The sequence below is a fragment of the Trichosurus vulpecula genome, chromosome 3 (genome assembly GCF_011100635.1).
Source record: "Trichosurus vulpecula isolate mTriVul1 chromosome 3, mTriVul1.pri, whole genome shotgun sequence".
NCBI classification, from domain to species: Eukaryota; Metazoa; Chordata; class Mammalia; order Diprotodontia; family Phalangeridae; genus Trichosurus; species Trichosurus vulpecula.
Genome location: NC_050575.1, coordinates 13,312,119 through 13,332,957, shown reverse-complemented (window position 1 = coordinate 13,332,957; position 20,839 = coordinate 13,312,119). Strand labels below are relative to the sequence as shown.

Here is a 20,839-nt window from a genome sequence, read left to right as displayed (position 1 = left end):
CACTAATAAAGACATAGTTAAACAAATTGTATTGCATGGACATAATGGAATATTACTGTATCATAAGAAACTATGAATGTGAAGAATTCAGAGAAGTATAGAAAGTCAACATAATACCAAGTACAGAAAGCAGAACCCAGGAACATAATATATACAATGCCTACAATAATGTAAATAGAACAATTTTTAAAAAAAAACTACTGAAAGGTGTATAATTATAATGACCAAAGAAGAGATAGGAAAATGTACTTTCTTCACAGAGGCAAGGGACAATGGGTATAAATTACTGTATTTCCAGATTTGGCTGGTTTTGCTCAGCTCCTTTTTTCCTCTTCTTTTATAGTTTTTACAAGGGATGGCTCTCTGGATCAGGGATGGAGGAAGGATATACTAGTCAGTCAGTCAATATGCATTTATTAAGTATCTACTGTGTGCCAGGTGCTGTGATAAGCAACAGAGTTACAAAGAAAGGCAAAAGACGGTCCTTGACTTTAAAGATCACAATTTAATGGAAAACAAAAGTGATATAAAAACATGGTAATTTTAAAAAATTTTAAAGAAGCATCAAACACACAAAAAGAAAATAAAGTTAAATCATTAATTCTCACTGTTTTTTTTAAAGGAGAGAAGGAAAAAAGAAGAAAGTAGATGAGAAGAAGGAGAAAGAAGACATCAAAGAAAGAGGAGAAGAAGAATAGAAATAGAAAAAGGAGTTTGGAGGAGAAAGGAAAGGAGGGGAAGACAGAGAGAATGGAGAGTTGAAAGATTAGAAGAAATTAAAAAAAGAAGATGAGGAAGAAGGGAAAAGAGTAGAGAACAGGAGGAGAAAGAAAACAAGAAGGAGGTAAAGGGGGAAAAGAAGAAGCAGGAAGGAGAAAGAACAGAGATGAGGAAGAAGGAAAAAAGAAAAGGAAGAGAAGAGCTGATTTTTATTTACAATATTTCCTCATACAAACTTGGTCATGAAAGTATTTTTATCTCCATGTAGCAGCTGGATAGTGAGGCTTGTAAAGGTGAAGACCAGGCATACAATTAGCATTCAAAGAAACCAAGTAGCCCAGGTTTTCTGACTCTATATTCACTAGACAAATACTTTCTTGCCAGGAACCCCCAAACTGCAGCTCTCAAAGAAAGGCCTCACATACTATCAATTCTGAATCTTATCAGCATCAAATGCAAAATAATAGTGTTGTCCCACGGAGACCGTTTGGGATGTGGCTGGTTTCTATCCCTTTGTTCAACAATAAAACCCCTCCCTGTTCTTTGTAAGGGTAGGGGCAAGTAGCTGGGTGGGGCAATTTAAAGCAAATGAAAGGGGGAACCGATTAGAAATAGCGAATCTATATTTGGCAACTTTAGCAAGCCAGTTAATAAAAAAATTCAGAGAAGTTGACTGAGAAAACAAGAAACATTTAGAGGTCCTTGGAGCAGACCGCTATTCCATAGAGATAGGCCTGGATGAAAGCGCTGGTGATACTGAAGTGGGAAGATTACAGGCTGAGGAGACAAGCACACTAAAAATAATTAATCTGTGAGAGACTTTTATTTAAGTTCTGATTCATGGTAGCTCTCTAAGTCAAACAACCACTCAGTGCTATAAATTAAGCCGATAAAATATGGCTTTATGAGGTGAGCACAGCTTGTTTCAGACTCTTATATTGACATTTAGAATCTACAGATTTTTAATGATATTGATTTTGAACCCCAGAATAAATGTCCTCACTGCCAAATCCCCACTAATGACGATAGACACTGTGTGTGGATAACCCCCTGGGTACTGCTGGGAAACCAAACCCATTACATTATATTGTTTGTGCATTTCTATTACGGGGGTGAAGGCGGGGGGGGGGGGGGGGGGGGGAGCAAACCTTGTTGGGGTGGGGAAGGTGGAGGGAGGAAGAAGTGTAGCCTACGGAGTAAGGGAGAAAAGCAGAAACAAAAAGAAGACAGTAGAGCATAAACAAACTCTGGATTAAAGCTGCACAGAGGGAGGGGCCTGTAAGAGTTCACGTTTCTCTACCCCAGTGAAGTAGGTAATGCAGGTAATATTATTCTCTACAAGTGACAGATGAAGAAGCTAAGGCTCAGAGGCTGTGACCTGCCTAAGGTCAATGAGCAAGTTAGGGGCAGATCTAGGCCTGTAATCTAGCTCCTCTGACTCCACACTGGCTCGAGCAGGTCACAAATGATTGGGCAAATTTAGCTTCCCAGAGACCATCACACCTGATGGCCCTGAGGCATCTAGAAGGATGCAAAAAGAGCTGGGGCCTGAAGCCCAAAGGCCTGGGTTCCTGTCCCTGTTCTTATCGTCTGCCAGATGTATAACAACCTCCCTAAGCTTTGCTTTCTTCATCTGAGAAAAGGGGGTCCTGACACATGTTTGGCCTACCTAGGAGGGCTGTTTGTGAGGGAAAGCACTTTGTAAACTGTGTAGTTTGGGAATAAGGAATTCCTACGGGAACGGGAACTGCTATCACAAACTATTAAGGAGGTAGTCCCTACATCTCCCTGTGAGCTTCAATCTATCATTTCCTGCACTTTTAAGCAAGCAAGGAGGATGGGCGGAGGAAGAAAGGAAATGTTCTCTTTATATTTGCCCCCTCTGACCATGCTATTCCTTACTTCTCCTTGTAGGACAGGAAAGAGAAATGAGAGAGGGGAGGCGTGAGGGGGGAGCAGTCCAATTCTGAGTAATCTGCCATCACAAAAAAAAAAAAGGATAGTCTGAGTACAGGCAAAGGAGACTCCCATATGACTCCAAATCACTGTTTTCTACTCCTTTCCTGATTCAATCAATTCAATAAGCCTTTATTAAGCACCTACGGCCCTGCTCAACATGGCAAGATAAATGAAGATTAACAAAATGCAGTCTCTGCCCTCACTGAGCCAAGGGGACTATTACCAGTGCCTTGGCCCGGGACACAGTCATTTCATAAATGTGGCCTGAGGAGAGCAAAAGTTTGCCTGGCGGCTACCGCTCTGCTCCCATTTCTTGAGCCTAGAGTCCATTAAAGCCTTTTATACCTTTAAAACACGAACTGCTTTCTAGATTTCTTGGCCTATACTTCTGCAGCTGTTTTTTTGGATCCAAGTGCAGGCCTGATTTGAGCTTTAAAGGCTGCATGGGAAATCAGCACTTTCTCCATCTATAAATAAAGGTGTTGGCTAGAAAACTGTGCAGTTGCAAATTCTCTGATCTTCTGATCCTACGAACAGGTGGAACAGCATGAGTAGGGCACTCCAGAGATCAACGTCGTCGTCGTCGTCGTCGACATCGTCACCATCAGTCATCTTCATCACCATCACCAGTATTTATATGTTAGTTTGCAAGATGCTTGACAAATACTATCTCATTTAATTCTCACAACCACTCTGAGAGGCCGATGTTATTTTTATCCCCATTTTACTGAAGAAGAAATGAGGCAAATGGGGTTAAGTGACTTGCCCAAGGTCACATAGCTAGTAAGTTTCTGAGGCCAAATTTGAATTCAGGTCTTCCTGACTCCAGGTTCAACAATCTATCCACAGCATCGCTTAGCAGCTGACAGGCACCTTCAGACACCCAAATGGCTCTGTGATCATTGTTCCCTACAAAGATACAGAGAACAAAGCACACATGTCCTTCCTTAAGTTTGCCAGAGAGGATCCGCCCAGTGTGCTAGACAACTGCCTCAATTTCTAGATTCTTCTTGAAGTTGAGAGGATGCCAATGGAACCCATGGTTTATCCTTCCATTATCCCTCATTCTTACCACATGATTGGCTCGTTTTTAAAAATCGTTGTCTTAGATAAAGGCACAGACAGCATGCTCATTAAATTTGAAGATGACACTAAGCTGGGAGGGACAACTAACACACTGGATGACAGAATAAGGACCCAAAGTGATCTTGGCAGGCCGAAGCACTGGGCTTAATCTAGTAAGATGAAATTCAATAGGAATAAATGCTTTATACTTGGATTCAAAGAAACAGCTCCACAGGTAAGCAGTGGCAAGGCACGCTCAGATAGCAGCTCATCTAAAAAAGGATCTAGGTGTTTGCAAAGACTGATAGGTCAATATGGGTCTGCAGGATGGTGTGGCGACTAAAAAAAGCTAATGCCATCTTGATCGGCATGGAGAGAAGCTTCAAGGAACAGAGAGGGGACAGACCTCACCAGCAGTAGTGGGTTCAGTTCTAAGTGCCAAAGCTAAACGACACTGACCCACTAGTGTGCCGCCACAGATGGGCAACCACAGTGGCGAAGGGCCTTGAGTCCACATCTATTAGAATTGCCTCTACCAACTCGGGAGGCTTAGCCTGGAGAACACAAGTTGGGGGGTGGGGTGGGGTATAGAATGAGGGCTGTCTTCAAGGATTTGGAGACCCGACACATGGGAGAGAGATTCAGCTGGTTCTGTTTTGACCCCAGAGGGCAGAACCAGGAGAAAAGAGTGGAATGAAAGGCAAATTGAGGCTTGATGTCTGGAAAATTTCCTCACAATCCAAGCTGCTTGAAAGTTGAATGGTTGCCCTAGGAAGTGGTGGCTCCCTCTCCTTGGAAGTGTTCAAGCAAAGCCTGAATAACCACTTTGTCAGGTGTAACCGCTTTGTCAGCAGGGCTATACTTTACCCTCTGGGCGATGGGCTGGACTACACAATCACTGAGGTCCCTTCAGGCTGTCAAATTAAATCATACATTTCCTTTATTTTACTTCTCTCTTAGGATTTCATGCTATCTCATCAATGGCACTCCCTTCCACATGCTCTTAGATCCAATTAAAATAGACGAATTGTCATATATGGACTCCCTAGATCCCTAGACAGAATGTAATTCCCTCTATGAGGGCAAATAAATGAATAGATAAGTATTTAATCAGCGCCTTCTATGGGCCAACCATTATGCTAGGGCTGGGGATACAAGCAGAAACAATGAAATGATCCCTTCTCAACATGAGCAGCAAGCTGCTTTACTTTTTCATTATATGCCCAGTGTCTAGCACAGTTCCTGGAACACAGGAGGTGCTCAGTAAATGTTTATGAAGTGACTATCTTGTTTTCATAGCTCTGCCACTGTTCTTTGGTTTTCCTGAGTACTGTAAGATAAAGCTGGACAGGTAGAGGGCTGTATATGTCAGACAGAAGAGTTTGAATTTTATTAGACAATAGGGAGCCATTAAAAGAGTTTGAGGAGAGCAGCAGATAGGATCAGATGAAGAAAATTACAACATGATGAAGATTACTTTAGCAGAAATATGAAAGGAGGAGGTCAGAAGACTTGTTGGCTGGTGCTGATGGGATCCACTCCCAAGATGGTGGCAACTACAGGGGTAGGTAAAGCAGAGAGAAAGGGGTTAAGACCGGATGGACAGGTAGAACCAAACAAACTTAATAGGCAGTCCAGTGCCGTGGAAAGAACAGTGAATTTGGAGTCGGAGGCCTTGGGTTAAAATCCCAGTTCTGCCTCTTACTGCCCATTGAACTTAACCTTCCTCACCTATAAAACAAGGGTGTAGGATTAGATGGCCTCTGATGTCCTTTCTGGGTTTTACATCTGCAATCACATAACTGTCTGGAGATGAAAGGTGAGGAAGAGGAAAGGGTCAAAGACAAACACTAACAGAAACAGAGAAGCCAGAAGGAAAAACAGGAAAGATAATTTCCCCAGACCAATTAGAACCAAACACACCCAAAATTTTATAATTTAACAATTCCTGTGAGTTACCCTTTAGGGTAAAGTAGGAAAGTGCATTGCCCTGAGAGTTTGGTTACCTGAGTTCAAATCCTTGGGCGTGAGAGGAGAGGGCTCTATATAAGGTCTTCACGATCTATTCCAAATCTGACATCCTTTTTGGAGGAAAAGCCCTGAACTCAGAACAAAAACACCTGGGAGCAAATCTCAGTTCTAAGTACTAGCATGGCGCTCAGTTTCCTCTTCTGTAAAATGAGGCAGCTAGAATGAATAACCTCTAAGGTCCCTTCCAGCTCTCAACTTTATGATCCAATTCCATGATTCCTGCATTATTCCAATAGGCCATAAGAATCCAATCCATTCACCCACCCTCTGTGAGCTGTCCTTTCTTCCATTTCTTTTGGCTAGAATCCCAGTATTGCTAAATTGGGCAGCTCCCTTCTCAGCCAATGGCCCCCGAGGATTTGTCCAGACACAAATCCATCTCACCAGAATGTCTTTTCAATTTGGAGCATTAAAGCTCAACTCTTTTGGAGAGGTTTTCTCATGGGCCAGAATTATTCTTTATTGCCTTTCAAAAATGTAAAGTTACAGAAATGCTAAACGGATTCTCCACAAACGATGCTGTAATAAAGTTAAATCCATTTTAGTACAAATGAAGTGTCAAAGGTTTATTAAAAATCCATTCTTTTATCAGGCCCTGTAGTAACATAAAATGAAGAGGCTTGGCAGAGACTAAGCTTATAATATCTATCCTCTGGGGTTGGTTGGGAAGCCTATCATGGGGCTGATTTTATGGCAGTCCTGAAACTAGAATGGCATTTATCTCAAAGAAATATTTTATAAGTCAGAACACTGAGTGTATTACAGAGAGAATCACAGTGCAGAAAGCCCAGGTCATGCCCCCAGTTCTGGGGCAGACAGGGCTGAAATGAAATCCAATGACTTAATCACAATACATAAAATTGTACCTGTTTCAACATCCGTCACATGAAGCTCAGAATCAAAGCCGCCACTGAGGATCTGTCTTCCACACGAGGACCACTGCACAGCACGGACAGCACTGCTGTGAGAGGAATAGGTGTTCAAACAGCGACCAGTATCAATGGCATCCCACACCTTTAGGGCAAAAGACAAACAGGCAGTTCTTAGTGATAAAATCTCACATTTCTTAATGTTTAATCACTTTTTTTCCCCCACAAAAACCTTGTGGGCCAGAGAGTGAAAGTTTTTGTAGCTCTGTTTTATGGATGAAAAAACAGAATTTAGAGATAAATGACTTGCATGAGGTCCCATAAATAGTGTAAGAGGTGGGATTCAAACCCCGGTCTCTCCTAACTCCCAATACAGCCCTTCTCCAAGCCAAGCTGACTCCCTGAAATGAATGACCTTTCTTTTCACAGACTTCACAGAGCATGTTGCTTATACTTCTCTCTTGCAATGTATTACTACATGTTACAGTTATCAGTGAATTACAGGTCACATCCTGCTGCTAAAGATCAAGCGATGGATTGTAGAGCCATAGCTAGAAGGAAACTTAAGAGTCATCAGGTCCATTCCTCGTAACTTCATAGACTAGGAACTGAGCTCCAGAGTGGCTGTGACAAGTAGTGACAAGCAGTGACGGAGCTGGAATTTGAACTCATGCCCCGTGATTCCAAATCCAGGACTCTGTCCACTCTATCACAAATGGGGAGGTCATTATCTTCTGATGCAGCCCACTCCGCTTCTGAACAGCTTTAGTTATTAGAACATCTTTTTCCCAGGTGGCACAGCAGATAGAGCACAGTGTCTAGAGTCAGAAAGACCTGAATTCCAATCTGACATCAGACACTTACTAACTGTTTAACCTAAGGCAAGTCACTAAAGCCTCTGTTTGCCTGAGTTTCCTCAACTATAAAATGGGGAGGGCTCTTGTGAGCATCAAATGAGAGAATGTTTGTGAAGCTCTTAACATAATAACTGGTACATAGTATTGGTGCTTAAAAAATGCTTGTTCCCTTCCCTTTTCCCCCCACGTACAGGAAAAATCTACCCCTCTGAAACTTCTACCCCATTACTCCTAGTTCTTCTGCCCTCTGAGAAGAAAACAAGGTTAATCCCTCTTTCAAATGCCAAACCTTTAAAATAAGAAGACAGTACCATATTCTCCACCACCTCTTACCTCCCCTCCCATCCCCAATTTTCCCTTCTGTAATAACAATTTGGCTGGCAGCTACTTGTGGCTGTGTAAAACCAACAACAACCAGCACAAAGAAGGCCTGCTAACACAGGTTCTTTTGATCTGCTTTACTAAGGAAAGCAATGTTAAGGGGTTAACAATCTTACTTCAATCACACATACAAATATAACTCCCTTGGTTCAGGAGGAAAAGCTAGCACCCTGAACTTCAGAGCAAATACAAATATACACAATATAAACAGACCAAATCACAATTCATAGTTACCAGGAAAGCATCCACATCTGTGTTTACAAGCCAGGGGCTCTTAAATTGGCTGTCCAGAGTTCCATGCCACTCTTTCAGGAACTGAGAGCCCCAGACAAAATGCTAACCTTTGAGTTTTTATACTCTGTTCAGGGCCTGAAGGATTCACACCTAATCAGCAAAAGGATGTGAGCCTGGGGCTTAGCACTTAATTAGCAAAAGGGTGTGTGCCGGGAGCTTTGCACCTAGTGAGACTTAATCAAAGGCACTTAATTAATTTAGCATTCTAAAAGAGAAAACAGCAAAAAAAAAAAAAAAAAAAAAAGTCCCACCTTAATTACCAATATGCCTTTCTCAGGCTAAACATTGCCATTTCCTTCAGCTTTTCCTTCACATGGTCTCCAGTCCCTTCATCATCCTGTGTCCTTCCTAAAATGTGATTCCCAACTGCTATTTTAAGTTCTGTGTGACCAGGCCAGAGGATACCAAGATTATCATCTCCCTCAGTACATCGGGGAGGTCACTAAAGCTTCTGGGCTGTTTTCACATGCACCACTTTCTAGCTACTCCCTCCTCTAACCCCCTTCCATCCTTTACCTGCTTAGGTGTTTGTTTGTTTTTTTAAACCCAAGTGCAGGACATTTACTGTTGTTAGGTTTCATCTCATCAGATTCAATACAGTGTTCCAGACCATTGAGATTTTGGGGGGATCCCAACTTAGTTTATTCCAGCTTAATATTATCCACAAATTTGATAAGCATGCCATCTATGGCATCATTAAAGTCATTAATGAAAATGTTGGATGCTATTTAATTAACAGTACTGAATACTATTTAAAGGTATTTATTGAGTACTAGAGCAGATGCTGTAGGAGACCAGGTTAATATACACATTCTCTGCCATCCAAGAATTTTAGCTGTGCAATCTAAAATAGAAGAAATGTATAACAGACCTATATATAGCTAACACAGGCACACTGTACACACACACACACACACACACACACACACACAGAGTCCATTCTTTCTGAAAAAGAAGTTAGTTTCTAGTATCTCACACCACTGTACTCAGTGATGGGAAAAGGGAGCCCAACATACACATCTTGGCTCGAAATTCACTTTAAAGCTACTATGTGTACAAAGCGTAGGACAAAGACAATGACCGACATGTTCAGAGATTGGGTAAGTAGTAAAAACAAAGGAGACATGGTGAGTAGTGATCTGTAAATGAATTTTCATCAGCTTAAGAGGAAAAGTAACAGCCCCAGTGATGGTCAAGTCATTCATAGAATCCTAGATTCAGAGCTGAAACGAACCACAAAGTTCATCTAATCCAACTCCATCATTTTACAGATGAAGAAAATGAAATGTGTGTGTGTGTGTGTGTGTACATATATATATATGTGTATATATATATATGTATAGACACAGATATATGTGGTGGGTGTGTAGGGGTGTATGTGTGTGTGTGTGTGAAAGATGAGTAAAAATTATGAGAGAAAGTTTCCAGGTATTAATAACCAATTTCTTAACAAGGCTAAATAATAATCAATAAACTGAAGGTCAGTGATGGTTTCTCTTGGTAACCAAAGACCCCGAGGGAGGTTCTGAAACATCTTAAATCAGGTGTGTTCCTCCTGACAGGGAAGTCCCTTGACAAGTGAAATTCAACCCTGATTTGGTGAACATTTAATGAGAAGGTGGACTAGAAATTCTCAGTCCTTCCCAAATACTACATTATAGGAACAGGGGCATCAGCTGAGAATGTGGCCTGGTCATGAGTTTTGAGCTCCCTCTAGCAATCTGGGCACCACAACCAGGTTCTCTCTGCTTTGGTTTCTCCTTCATGAGCTGAGGTTGTTAGTTAGTATTTATATAGAACTTCTAAGGTTTGCAAAACACTTTACAAATCTCATTTTATCCTTACAACCACCCTGGGAGGGAAGTATAAATCCAAAGTATATACAAAGTAATTCCAGGAGCGGAAAGCATTAATAACTGGAGGGATCAGGAAGGGCCTTGTATAGAATATGGAACTGAAGCTGAACTGTGAAGGAAGGTGAGAGGCAGAGGTGAGGACCCCAGGTATGGAGTTATCATGAGCAGCAAAAGAAAGAACAGATTGGCTGGAACTGTGCACGAAAGGGGTCATGAAATGAAACAAGTCGAGGGACATCTGGGTGAATGGCCAGACCCAAAGAGAAAACGTTAACACCTGGAATGAACCACTTTGAAGAGAGGACTCCCTAGGGAACTGGGTTTGACCCTGTGTTACTTAACATTTTTATCTCGGATGTGGATAAAGGAATAGATGTCATTCGAATCAAGTTTGTAGATGACACAAAGCTAAGGATGGTTAACACAATGGATGACAGTCAGGATTCAAAAAGAGTGCAACAAGCTAGAATACTGGGTGAAATCAAGATGAAATTTAATAGGGATGCATGCTACCTTCTGTCTTATGCTTCAGTTCAAAAATCAATTTCACAACTAAAAGATGGTGGAGGCATGGTTAGATAGCAGTTTGCTAAAAAGATCTGAGGATTTTAAAGGTAGGTAGGAAAGTTTAATGTGTCAACAGTTTAATATGGCAGACAAGAAAGCCAATGCAATCTTATACCGAGGTGAGGAATAAGATCATAATCATTCCATTCTTCCCTTCTTTGCTAATATTAATAGGAGTGCTGCATTCTGTTCTAGACATCGCATTTTAAGACAGGCATCAATAGACTGGAGAACACCCAGAAGAGGGTAACCAGAAAGATGAAGGGTCATAGGAGGCCTGGTCAAAGGAAATGTGGATGTTTAGCCTGAAGGGGGAACCTGGGGACCCGTGAGCATTGTCGGCTTACCCAAAGCAGGATTTAGAAGAATGGTGGAAGGAAGTTGCAGAAAGAGAGGAATTTAGGCTTGTTTTAATGAAAAAACTTATAACTATGGGAGCTGTCCAAAAGCAGAAGCAAATGATCAATCAAACAGCAAGCGTTTGTCGTCTGCTGTGTGCCTGGGGACACGAAGGAAAAAAATACTTTTTGTTCTCAAGGAGCTCATGTTCTGTCAGAGGAGAAAACACATACATGTATAAGCACATACAGGATAAATACAAAATAAATACAGAGGCATTTGAAATCAAGCTAGTTAGAGCGGATGAGCACTAGTTAGGTGCAGGATCAGCAAAGGCAGAGATGGTCATTAAGTGGAGTCTGGTGATTAGAAGCTGCTGATTAGAAGGTGGATCAAGCTGAGTCTTGAAGGAAGGGATTCTCCCAGGCCTCTGTGGGGAGAGGGTGCTTTCTAGACTTGGGGACAGCCAGGACAAAGGCACAGAAATTGAAAGACTGCTGTGTGAGAAGAGAAAGAGAGCCAGTTTGGTTGCACTACAAAGTGAGACACAAACTTAGGCTAGAAAGATAGGTTTAGAATAAAACAAACAGAGGAGTTTATATTTTATCCTAGAGACAACAGGCAACCAGCAGGTCTCCTCTTTGATCCAGTGAACAAGACCCTCCATCTCTCCACTCCAGGCATTTTCTGAGATTACCCCCCATGCCTGGAAAGCTCCCCTTCCTCTGCTCTGACCACCGACCTCTCTGGTTTTTTTTAGGCCCCAACTAAAATCCCACTTTCTACAGGAAGTCTTTTCTAATTCCTTTTCATTCTAAAGCCTTTTCTTTTTAAAATTATTCCCTATTAATCCTATACATAGCTTATTTTTATAGAGTTCTTTGTTCATTGTCTTCCCCATTAGACTCTGAGCTCCTTTTTGTCTCTTTTTGTATTCCCAGCACTTACCATGGTGCCTGGCACAGAGATACTTAATTAATGTTTATGGACTGACTATTGAATAAGGGAAGAACTTCATGGTAGCTGTATATGGAAGGGATCGGGAAGGGGAGAATCTTGGAGCAGAGAGACCAATTTGGAGGTCAATTACAAACCTGACACACTGGAAGAGTAATGGAGCCCTAAATGGACATAGGGAAGTAGAAGTGGACTGCTATGGGGAGTGGTAGGTTTTCCCTTATGGGGGTCCTCAAGTAAAAGGAGAATGATCACTGGTCAGTTATGTTGTAGAGGGAATTTTTTTTTAAATAAATTTATTTATTTTTAGTTTTCAACATTCACTTCCATAAGATTTGGAGTTCCAAATTTTCCCCCCATCTCTCTCCCCTCCTCTCCAACCCAAGATGGCATGCAATCTGGTATTAAACCTACATTCACATTAGTCATGTTGTAAAGACGAATAAGAATCAATGGGAGAAACCACAAGAAAGAAGAAACAAAAAAAAAAGAGAGAGAAAGTAAATAATATGCTTCGATCTACATTCAGACTCCATATTTCTTCCTCTGGATGTGGATAGCATTTTCCATCATGAGTCTTTTGGAGTTGTCTTAGATCCTTGCATTGCTATGAAGAGGTAAGTCTTATCAAACTTAGTCTTTGCACACTGTGGCTGTTACTGTGTACAATGTTCTCCTGGTTCTGCTCACTTCACTCAGCATCAGTTCATGTAAGTCTTTCCAGGTTTTTCTGAAGTACACCTGCTCATCATTTCTTACAGCACAATAGTATTCCATTACATTGCTATACCACAACTTGTTCAGCTATTCCCCAAATGACAGGCATCCCTAGAGGGAAGTTTTTTTCAGATAAGGGTTTGATTACATGGTCGCTGATGACCCTTCCAAAATCTAAAATTCTGTTATTCTGTGAAAGACAGCTGGTGCCAAATTCTATAGGACTTCAAATGCAACAATGGAGCTTATATTTTGCCCTAGAGACCTAGCGAGCCACTGAAGACTCTTGAACTTGGAGTGATATGGTCAGATTTATACTTTGGCAAACTGTATGGAGGATAAAGTGGAGAAGGGAAAAACTGGAAGCAGGGAGCCCAATGAAGTCTTCTACAATAGTTGAGATGAGAGATATAGAGGGCCCGAACAAGGATAGTAGCTATGTGAACAGAGAGAGAGAAACACATATGAGAAGTTGTGGAGGAAGAATCAAGAAGATTTGTCAACCTGCGTGGGATATGAGGGATAAGGCAGAGTGGAGCACACTCCTGAGGCCACACACCTGGGAGACTACAAGAATGGTGGTGACAATATTACCTGCCCAACCTATTTCACAGGGTGCCTGGAAGGATTAAATGAGGTAGTGGATTTGTAAAGCAAAAAGGGTTATATAAATAAATAGAAATTCTTAATAATGGTTGCTGATAATAATCAATAACAATAAACTGCAAAGAGAATTCTTTTTTGGGATAAGGGATTGTAACAGACACCCTTTAAGGATCCTTCCAAAATCGAGATCATATGGCTCTTCTTTATATGTTGAGGCTTTAAAAAATAATGTTTTCCAATGGCAAGAACTCCTTGAATTGATTTTCACTACACCAGTAAAGTCTTGTTCTTTTTTCCTTCTTAATGAGCTCAGTAGTCTTCAAAAAGCAAAGGAAAAAAAGTAAACAGTGACCACACCATGAACACCAATCTGTGAACGAAATTCCCCATGAAGATAAAAAACCTCATTTTGGCAAAGTCAGAAGGAGCTCAAACTTCAGAGGATTCAGATGCTAAGAGAGGATTTTCCCCTTAGAAAAATGTAGCTTTTGTAAAGTCGGGGGTGGGGGGGAGAAGTATTTCAACAGCTGGTTTTAAAAATTCAAACTGAATTGGATAAGATTAACAAAAACATATGGATATAAATGTTCCCTTCCTTAAAGGTTTAGAAACTTTCTGAAAGAGTAAAAGAATCATTGTCCTCCTTTTACAGATGAGAAACCTAAGGTTCAGAGATCATTCAGTTAGATCAGAACCAAGACATAAACTCTGCTTTTCTGATGCCTATATCAGCTGACACCTGATTTAATTCTACAAACATTTATTAAGTACCTACTATGTGCACACTTCTGTGCTGAACAATGGAGAGACACTTAAAAAAAAATTTGAAGGGCTCTCAAAGATCTTACGTGGGCTGGAGGGTAGAGGAAGTGTAGTAGACAACACGTACATATGTAATTATAATGCAAGGTGATGTGAGGTTCTAACAAGGGTGTGAGAAGGTTCAGGGAAGCATTCCCAGGTGAAATAGGACTGGAGCTTGTGAGAGAGGTGAACCTGAGAAGGGAATGCATTACAGGTATAGGGAGGAGCCCCAGTAAAGCACAGATTCAACTAGAGAGATGGGCTGGCAAGGTGAGGTAACAGCCAATGCTAAAGTATGGCTGGAACACAATTTATGAAATAAAGGCTGGAGAAGTTCACTGCAGTCGAATTATGGAAGAATGTAAGTTGAAGAATTAATATTTTATGCAAATTAAAACAACTCTGAGGTACCATCTTACACCTATCAGACTGGTTAATATGACAGAAAAGGAAAATGATAAATGTTGGAGAAGATGTGAGAAAACTGGAACACTAATGCATTGTTGGTGGAGTTGTGAACTGATCCAACCATTGTAGAGAGCAATTTGGAACTATGCCAAAAAGGCAATCAATCTGTGCATAACCTTTGATCTAACAATACCACTTCTAGGTCTGTATTCCAAAGAGATCATAAAAAAAAGAGGAAAGAACCCACATGTACAAAAATATTTATAGCAGTTCTTTTTGTGGTGGCAAATTGTGGAATGGCTAAAGAAGCTGTGGTATATGGATGTAATGGAATGCTACTGTGCTATAAGAAATTATGAGCAAGCAGATTTCAGAAAAATCTCGAAAGACACATGAATTGATGCAGAGTGAAGTGAGCAAAACCAGGAGAACATTGTACACAGTAACAGCCACATTGTGCAATGATTAAGTTTGATAAGACTTATCTCTTCTTAGCAATACAAGGATCTAAGATAACTCCAAAAGATTCCTGATGGAAAATGTCATCCACATCCAGAGAAAGAACTATGGAGTCTTCATGCAGATCAGAGCATACTATTTTCTCTTTTTTGTTGTTTTGATTTTTTTGTGGCTTTTCCTTTTTGTTGTGTTTCTTCTTTCAAACTTGACTAATTTGGAAATACGTTTACATGACTGAACATGTATCACCTAAATCAGACTGCTTGTTGACTTGGGGAGGGAGAATCAGAGGGAGTGAGGGAAGGAGAAAAAACTTGGAACTCAAAATCTTATAAAAATTAATGTCCGAACCTATCTTATGTGTAATTGGAAAAAATAAAATACTATTTTAAAAAAAGAATTTATATTTTATCCTAGAGGCAACTAAGTCATTGGAGGTTTTACATTTACAGGATGATTTACATACTTATCTCATTCATTGAGTAAGCTCTATAGTCTATACCTTATCCCATTTGATCTTCATAGCTACCTAGGGAAGAGAAAGAGAGGAGTGAGAGGAGGGAAAGGAGAGAGAGAGAGAGAGAGAAAGATGGAGGGAGAAAAAACAGAGAGACAAAGAGAAAGGAGGCAGGGAGGGAGAGGCAAGAAGGAGAAAGAGAGGGAAGAGAAAGGGAGAAGGGGGAGGAGAAACAGAGAGAAACAGGGAGAATATGAATGTTTTTTAAGCACTTGCTATGTGCCAGGCACTGTGCTAAGCACCAGAGATAAAACGGAAACAAGCAAAACAGTCTCTGCTCCTAAGGAGCTTATGGTCTATTTGGGGGAAGGTGACACAGAAAGTGGGGGAGGGGTGGAGGGCAGGGCTTCCATGGTATAAGCATTAGTAGTATTTGGGTGGAGACCAAAGTTCTTCTGGTGGAGGATGGTCCCAGTGGAGAAGGCATGGTGTGGAGATGAGTGGGAGCAGCTAGGTGATGCAGTGGACAGGGCTGGGCCTAGAGTCAGGAAGGCCTGAGTTGAAATCCAGCCTCAGACTCTACCTAGCTATGTGGCCCTGGGCGAATCACTGAACTTGTTTGCCTCAGTTTCTTCATCTGTAAAGTGGGGACCATAATAGCACCTACCTCCCAGGATTGTTGTGGGGATCCAATGAGATGATAACTTCAAAGCGCTTCAGATAGCGCCAGGTACATGTCAAGTGTTATAGTAAACCATCTCTCTATAGAGAGACAACTGAGGTGAAAGGAGGGGTGCTCCTCCCACCCCTAGGGCCCATCAGGAGAGAGACCACCGTTATGCTTGAGGAGAGAGGAAAAGACAGTGACTCACCATAAGCCTGCATGTGAGGCCCGTGAAGAAGGGGTCCCCTTCCTCCCCTCTAACAGCCCCTCAAATTCTACCTGGGACATTCGGGGCTGTGGAGATCATATACAAAAGAAGGCTTAAGGATAATGGAAGTGAGGAAAGGGGGAGGGTGAGCTATGAAAACCTCTCAGAGATGTGTCCCCGTGAGGGTGAGGTTAAAAGGGGAACTGCTGAGCGACAGAGGTCAGGTACAGGAGCTGCGAATGAAGAGGAGAGCCAAGAGAACATGGGAATGCGGAGGACGGCCTGGGCAGTGAGACGATCAGCGCCTGCAGGGAGCTCAGGAGAGCCCCCACAGAGCAGTGGAGAAAACCAGGGGACAGCAGGAAAGAAGCCAGCCGCCAGAGGCAAGGGCTGCCCACAGCGAGCCACAGCGGAGTCAGCTGTGGACAGGAGCACCAAGGCAGGGGGCCCCAAATGCCCCTGACTGAAACCCTACCAAAGTCAGACTGTAGAGGACTCAGGGAAGGGCTGCTCACTGTGGGATAGCATTGCTTCCCATGGACTAAGGCACAAACCTACTTCCATGACTTCATAAATACAATTTTGTGTTTTAAGATTATATACTTATAAGGAGAGCTGGTGAATGCCAGACACTGAAGTTACTAGATCACATGGATGGGAGCAACAAGCCAGAGAAGTGAGAGGTTCCCAAAGTATAGCCAAGTCCTTTAGGTACAGTGGGAACCTTTGACTCATGGGTTATTACAGTAAAGTGCTATGTAAATTAGTTATTACGGACAGCTAGGTAACACAGTACATAGAGTGCCAAGCCTAGAGTCAGGAAAATTCATCTTCCTGAGTTCAAACCTGGCCTCAGACACTTACTAACTGACCCTGGAAATGTCACTTAACTCCATTTGCCTCAGTTTCCTCATCTGTAAAATGAGCCGGAGGAGGAAATGACAAATGACAAACTATCCCAGTATCTTCCCCAAGAAAACCCCAAATGGGATGACAAGGAGTAAGGCACAACAGAAACATGACTGAACAACAAAAATGAATTACTACAATAATAACTATCATTGCTTCATTACCATACTCCAGCTACAGTGACTAGGTTATAATCTTACCCCTCTATGCCTGAGACTCTGCCCTGGCACTCTGTCCTGATTTTATTGTCAAACAAAGTTGGGACAATATATCTGTATGTCTCCTTCCTGCAGTTTCTACAGGAGGGCCCTGGTTTTACTTCAGGGTCAAAGTTTGTCTTCCTGCCTCAGTATCACTTTTCACGGTACTGAAGAAGAAAAAAGGCTCAGAATGCAATTGAGTTACATCTTGGAAGCGTGCTAGTTCCCAGAGGCTGTGGTCAAAATGCATTTCATCTCCCTTAAAACTATGAAGGCCAGGTCACAACCCCAATTTAATCCTATGATACACATCCAAACAAGACAAAACAGGTCCCTACTCTGTAATGTGTGTGTGTAAAGGTATGTAATCATCCCTATCATAATCATCAATCACAATTCAATTAGCCCCATAATAATCATAAAATATATCACAATTCTATTTGTCCCATTTTAAAGATGAGAAAATTGAAATAATGAGAGGTTAAATGACTTGCCTAGAGGCAAGTGTCAGAGTATCAGAGCCAGGATTCAAACTTGGGTCTTCTGACTCTAAATACAACGCATCTTCTTTCTGCAATATCAGGCTGCTTTGAAAAGAGACGTGGAACTAAACCCCTAAGTTCCAAATTCTATGGAACAAAATACCAGGGATTTGCACCAACTCTCACACAGAGCATGTTTGAGGATGGGCCCCTCAGACCAACACAAACATAACAGCTCCCTTATAATCATGATTGATTCGATGAACAATCGATCAAGAAGTATTACAATAAGCACCAACTATATGCCAGGCACTGTGCCAGGTGCTCAGAATAGAGGTACAAAGAGTGAAAAAAATTCCCACTCCCCAGGAGCTTATACTCTAATGAGAGAGACAAAAACCCAACAAATATGAGCATTTCCATGTAAAAAAATAGAAAAAAGATAGCATATAAAAATGTGAATTTATAATATAGAGCATAGGCTTTTTTAAAGTATATAATAAATTCAGCACATTAGTTCCAAAGCTGTGTTGCTTGTCTGTATCTTCTCTAAGCTTCCTTTTGTTCTCTTCTGTGTATTTTTCAAAATGCTTCATTGACCCTCTTTTTTGGTATATAGCTGGGTTTTTTGATAAAGCTTTTCTAGTTTTCCTTTTTCTTTTCTTTAACATACCGAATTCACTGTTCTTTCTTCTGTTAATGAAAGTGTTTTAGCGACAGAAATTTTCACCTCAGCATTGCTTCAGAAGTATCCCCCAAAGTTCTGGTACATTGTTTCATTGGTGTCATTTTCTTTGACAAAATTACATATTGCTTCTATACCTTCTTCTTTGACACATTCATTCATTAAAATGAAATCATTTAGTATTATCTTAAGTTTGAATTCTTTTGTCAACGGTCCTTTACTGACCATGATTTCTATTACATTGTGGATAGTAAAGGATGTTCAGAATTTCTGCTTTTCTACACTTGTTTGAGGTTTTTATGTTCTAGCACACAGTCAACTTTTGGAAAGGTGCCATTCACAGCTGAGAAATATGTATATTCTTTTCTATTCTCATTCAATAATCACCAAAGATCTAGCATGTCTAACTTTTCTAAAATTCTATTCAGGTCCTACACTTTTTTTTTTCATCCTCTTGTTGGACTTATCTAGATTTGAAAGGGGCACATTGAAATCCAATGATTATTGTTTTGTTGCCTACTAATTCCTGCAAATCAACCAACTTTTCCTTCAAGTACTTCAATGCTATGCCATTCAGTACAAATATTAAGTACCAATATTATTTCATTGCTTATGGTAACTTTAAGCATAATGAAATTTCCTTGTTTAGCTCTTTTAACTATGTTTATTTTTACTATCATCTTCTGTGAGATCATTATTCTTACCCTGAATTTTTTTGTTTGCCTGAAACATAATAAATTCTACTATAACCTTTATTTTAACTCTGTAAATCTTTATGTTTCAAGTGTGTTTCTTACAAACAATATATTGCTGGAGTGTGCTTTCTAATCCATTCTGCTATCCTCTCCATTAAATGGATGAGTTTATCCCACTTACACTCACAGTTATGATTGTTAATTGTGTATTTTCCCCCATAATATCTTTTACTCCCTCTTTGCCCCTGTATTCCTCTTTAGAAAGATTATGATGCTGAAAAAGAAGAAATGTGATCAAAACTAGCAATTCTCCCACTCTACTATTCCTCCTCTATTCCTCCAAGCCCAGACCAGTGGTTCTTAGATTTTCTTTCCTTTTAATTATCCTTTTTATAATTTATCCTCTGAAGCTGCTTTGCTTTCCTTGTGACTATCCATCCCCTTCAATCTACTTGTTCAATTGCCTCAGTTATATCCAACTCTTTGTGACTCCATTTAGATTTTTTTTTTTTTTTGCAAATATACTAGAGTGGTTTGCCATTTCCTTCTTCAGCTCATCTTACAGATGAGGAAACTAGAGCAAACAGAATTAAGTAACTTGTCCAGGGTTACACAGCTAGTAAGTATCTGGGGCCAGATTTGAAAGTTCCAATCCACTGTGCCAACCCCACCTAGCTCCCCTCAGTCTTCCCTCTCCTATCTCTTCTATTGCACTTATTCACCAGTTTAGTTTGATAAACACTATCTGTGTTCAACCCTACTTTATCAAGTCCTGATAGAAATGGGGTTCATGTCATGCCCATTATCTCTTCCCGTTCTTCCACGTTTGTACTCTCTTCTCCTCATCCCATCTTCCTCATTTCTTCCCTGGCATATTCCTTTTTTCTCCTCCCTTTTCTTTCCTCTCTTAAAACCACAACAGATTTGAACTCAGGAAGATAAGCGTTTCTGATTCCAAGCCCAGTGCTCTATCCACTGTACTGCCTAGGTGCCCCATCCCCTGCCATATACTCACCCACATACTCTTAGATGAGGTAATCAAACCTTATTTGATCCTGACCTCATTTTTGTGTGCTCCTACCACTGGTTTCCATCTCCCCTTGCATGTCTGTACCCAAAGTACTGGGAGATTCCAGACCTCCCAAACACATCTCAGGTCAGAGTGTTGTGGACTTCTGGCTCCTGGGAACAAAGCATTTCAAATAGGTGCCCCTGTAAAATCTATGGTCATCTATGTGCCATATGTTTCCTCAAAACCAAACGGGCTACTCTAAAGATCATCAGCATTAGCCAATGCTCTGACACTGTTACAGAGCCACATTCTCAGCGGGAAATGATTTAGAAGCAGGTTCACCCAGTGCTTGGTCAGCTACTGCTAAGCTTGTACCCCAGATCCTGCTTCCTAGTGTGAGCCCATCACCAAGGAGGGTGGAAGGTGGGGAGAGGGAGGAAACCTTGTCTTCTGTTTGAGCTTAAGCTGATGGTATTCCTTTTGTCATTGTGCTCGGAAGAAAAAAAGGCTGCCACCAGCAAACTCCCTCCCCCTTAACTGCTGATCTTTTCACTGCCAAAGAAAACTTGGCTCCCAAAAGTTCCTGCTGCTACTTGCCTTATTTTATTTTAGAAGCATTTTCCCCTTCTGTTTGCCTG

At 41.1% G+C, this 20,839-nt stretch overlaps 1 protein-coding gene across 2 annotated transcripts in view; it reads right to left on the bottom strand.

Annotated features, from left to right (window-relative positions):
- Nucleotides 1–20,839, bottom strand: part of WDR25 (WD repeat domain 25) — a 291,474-nt gene that overhangs the window by 66,900 nt on the left and 203,735 nt on the right. For both annotated transcript variants that reach the window (XM_036752218.1, XM_036752219.1), the window contains one exon: nucleotides 6,642–6,789. In XM_036752218.1, coding sequence (XP_036608113.1) covers nucleotides 6,642–6,789 — 148 coding nt within the window. The remainder of the gene's footprint in view (nucleotides 1–6,641; nucleotides 6,790–20,839) is intronic.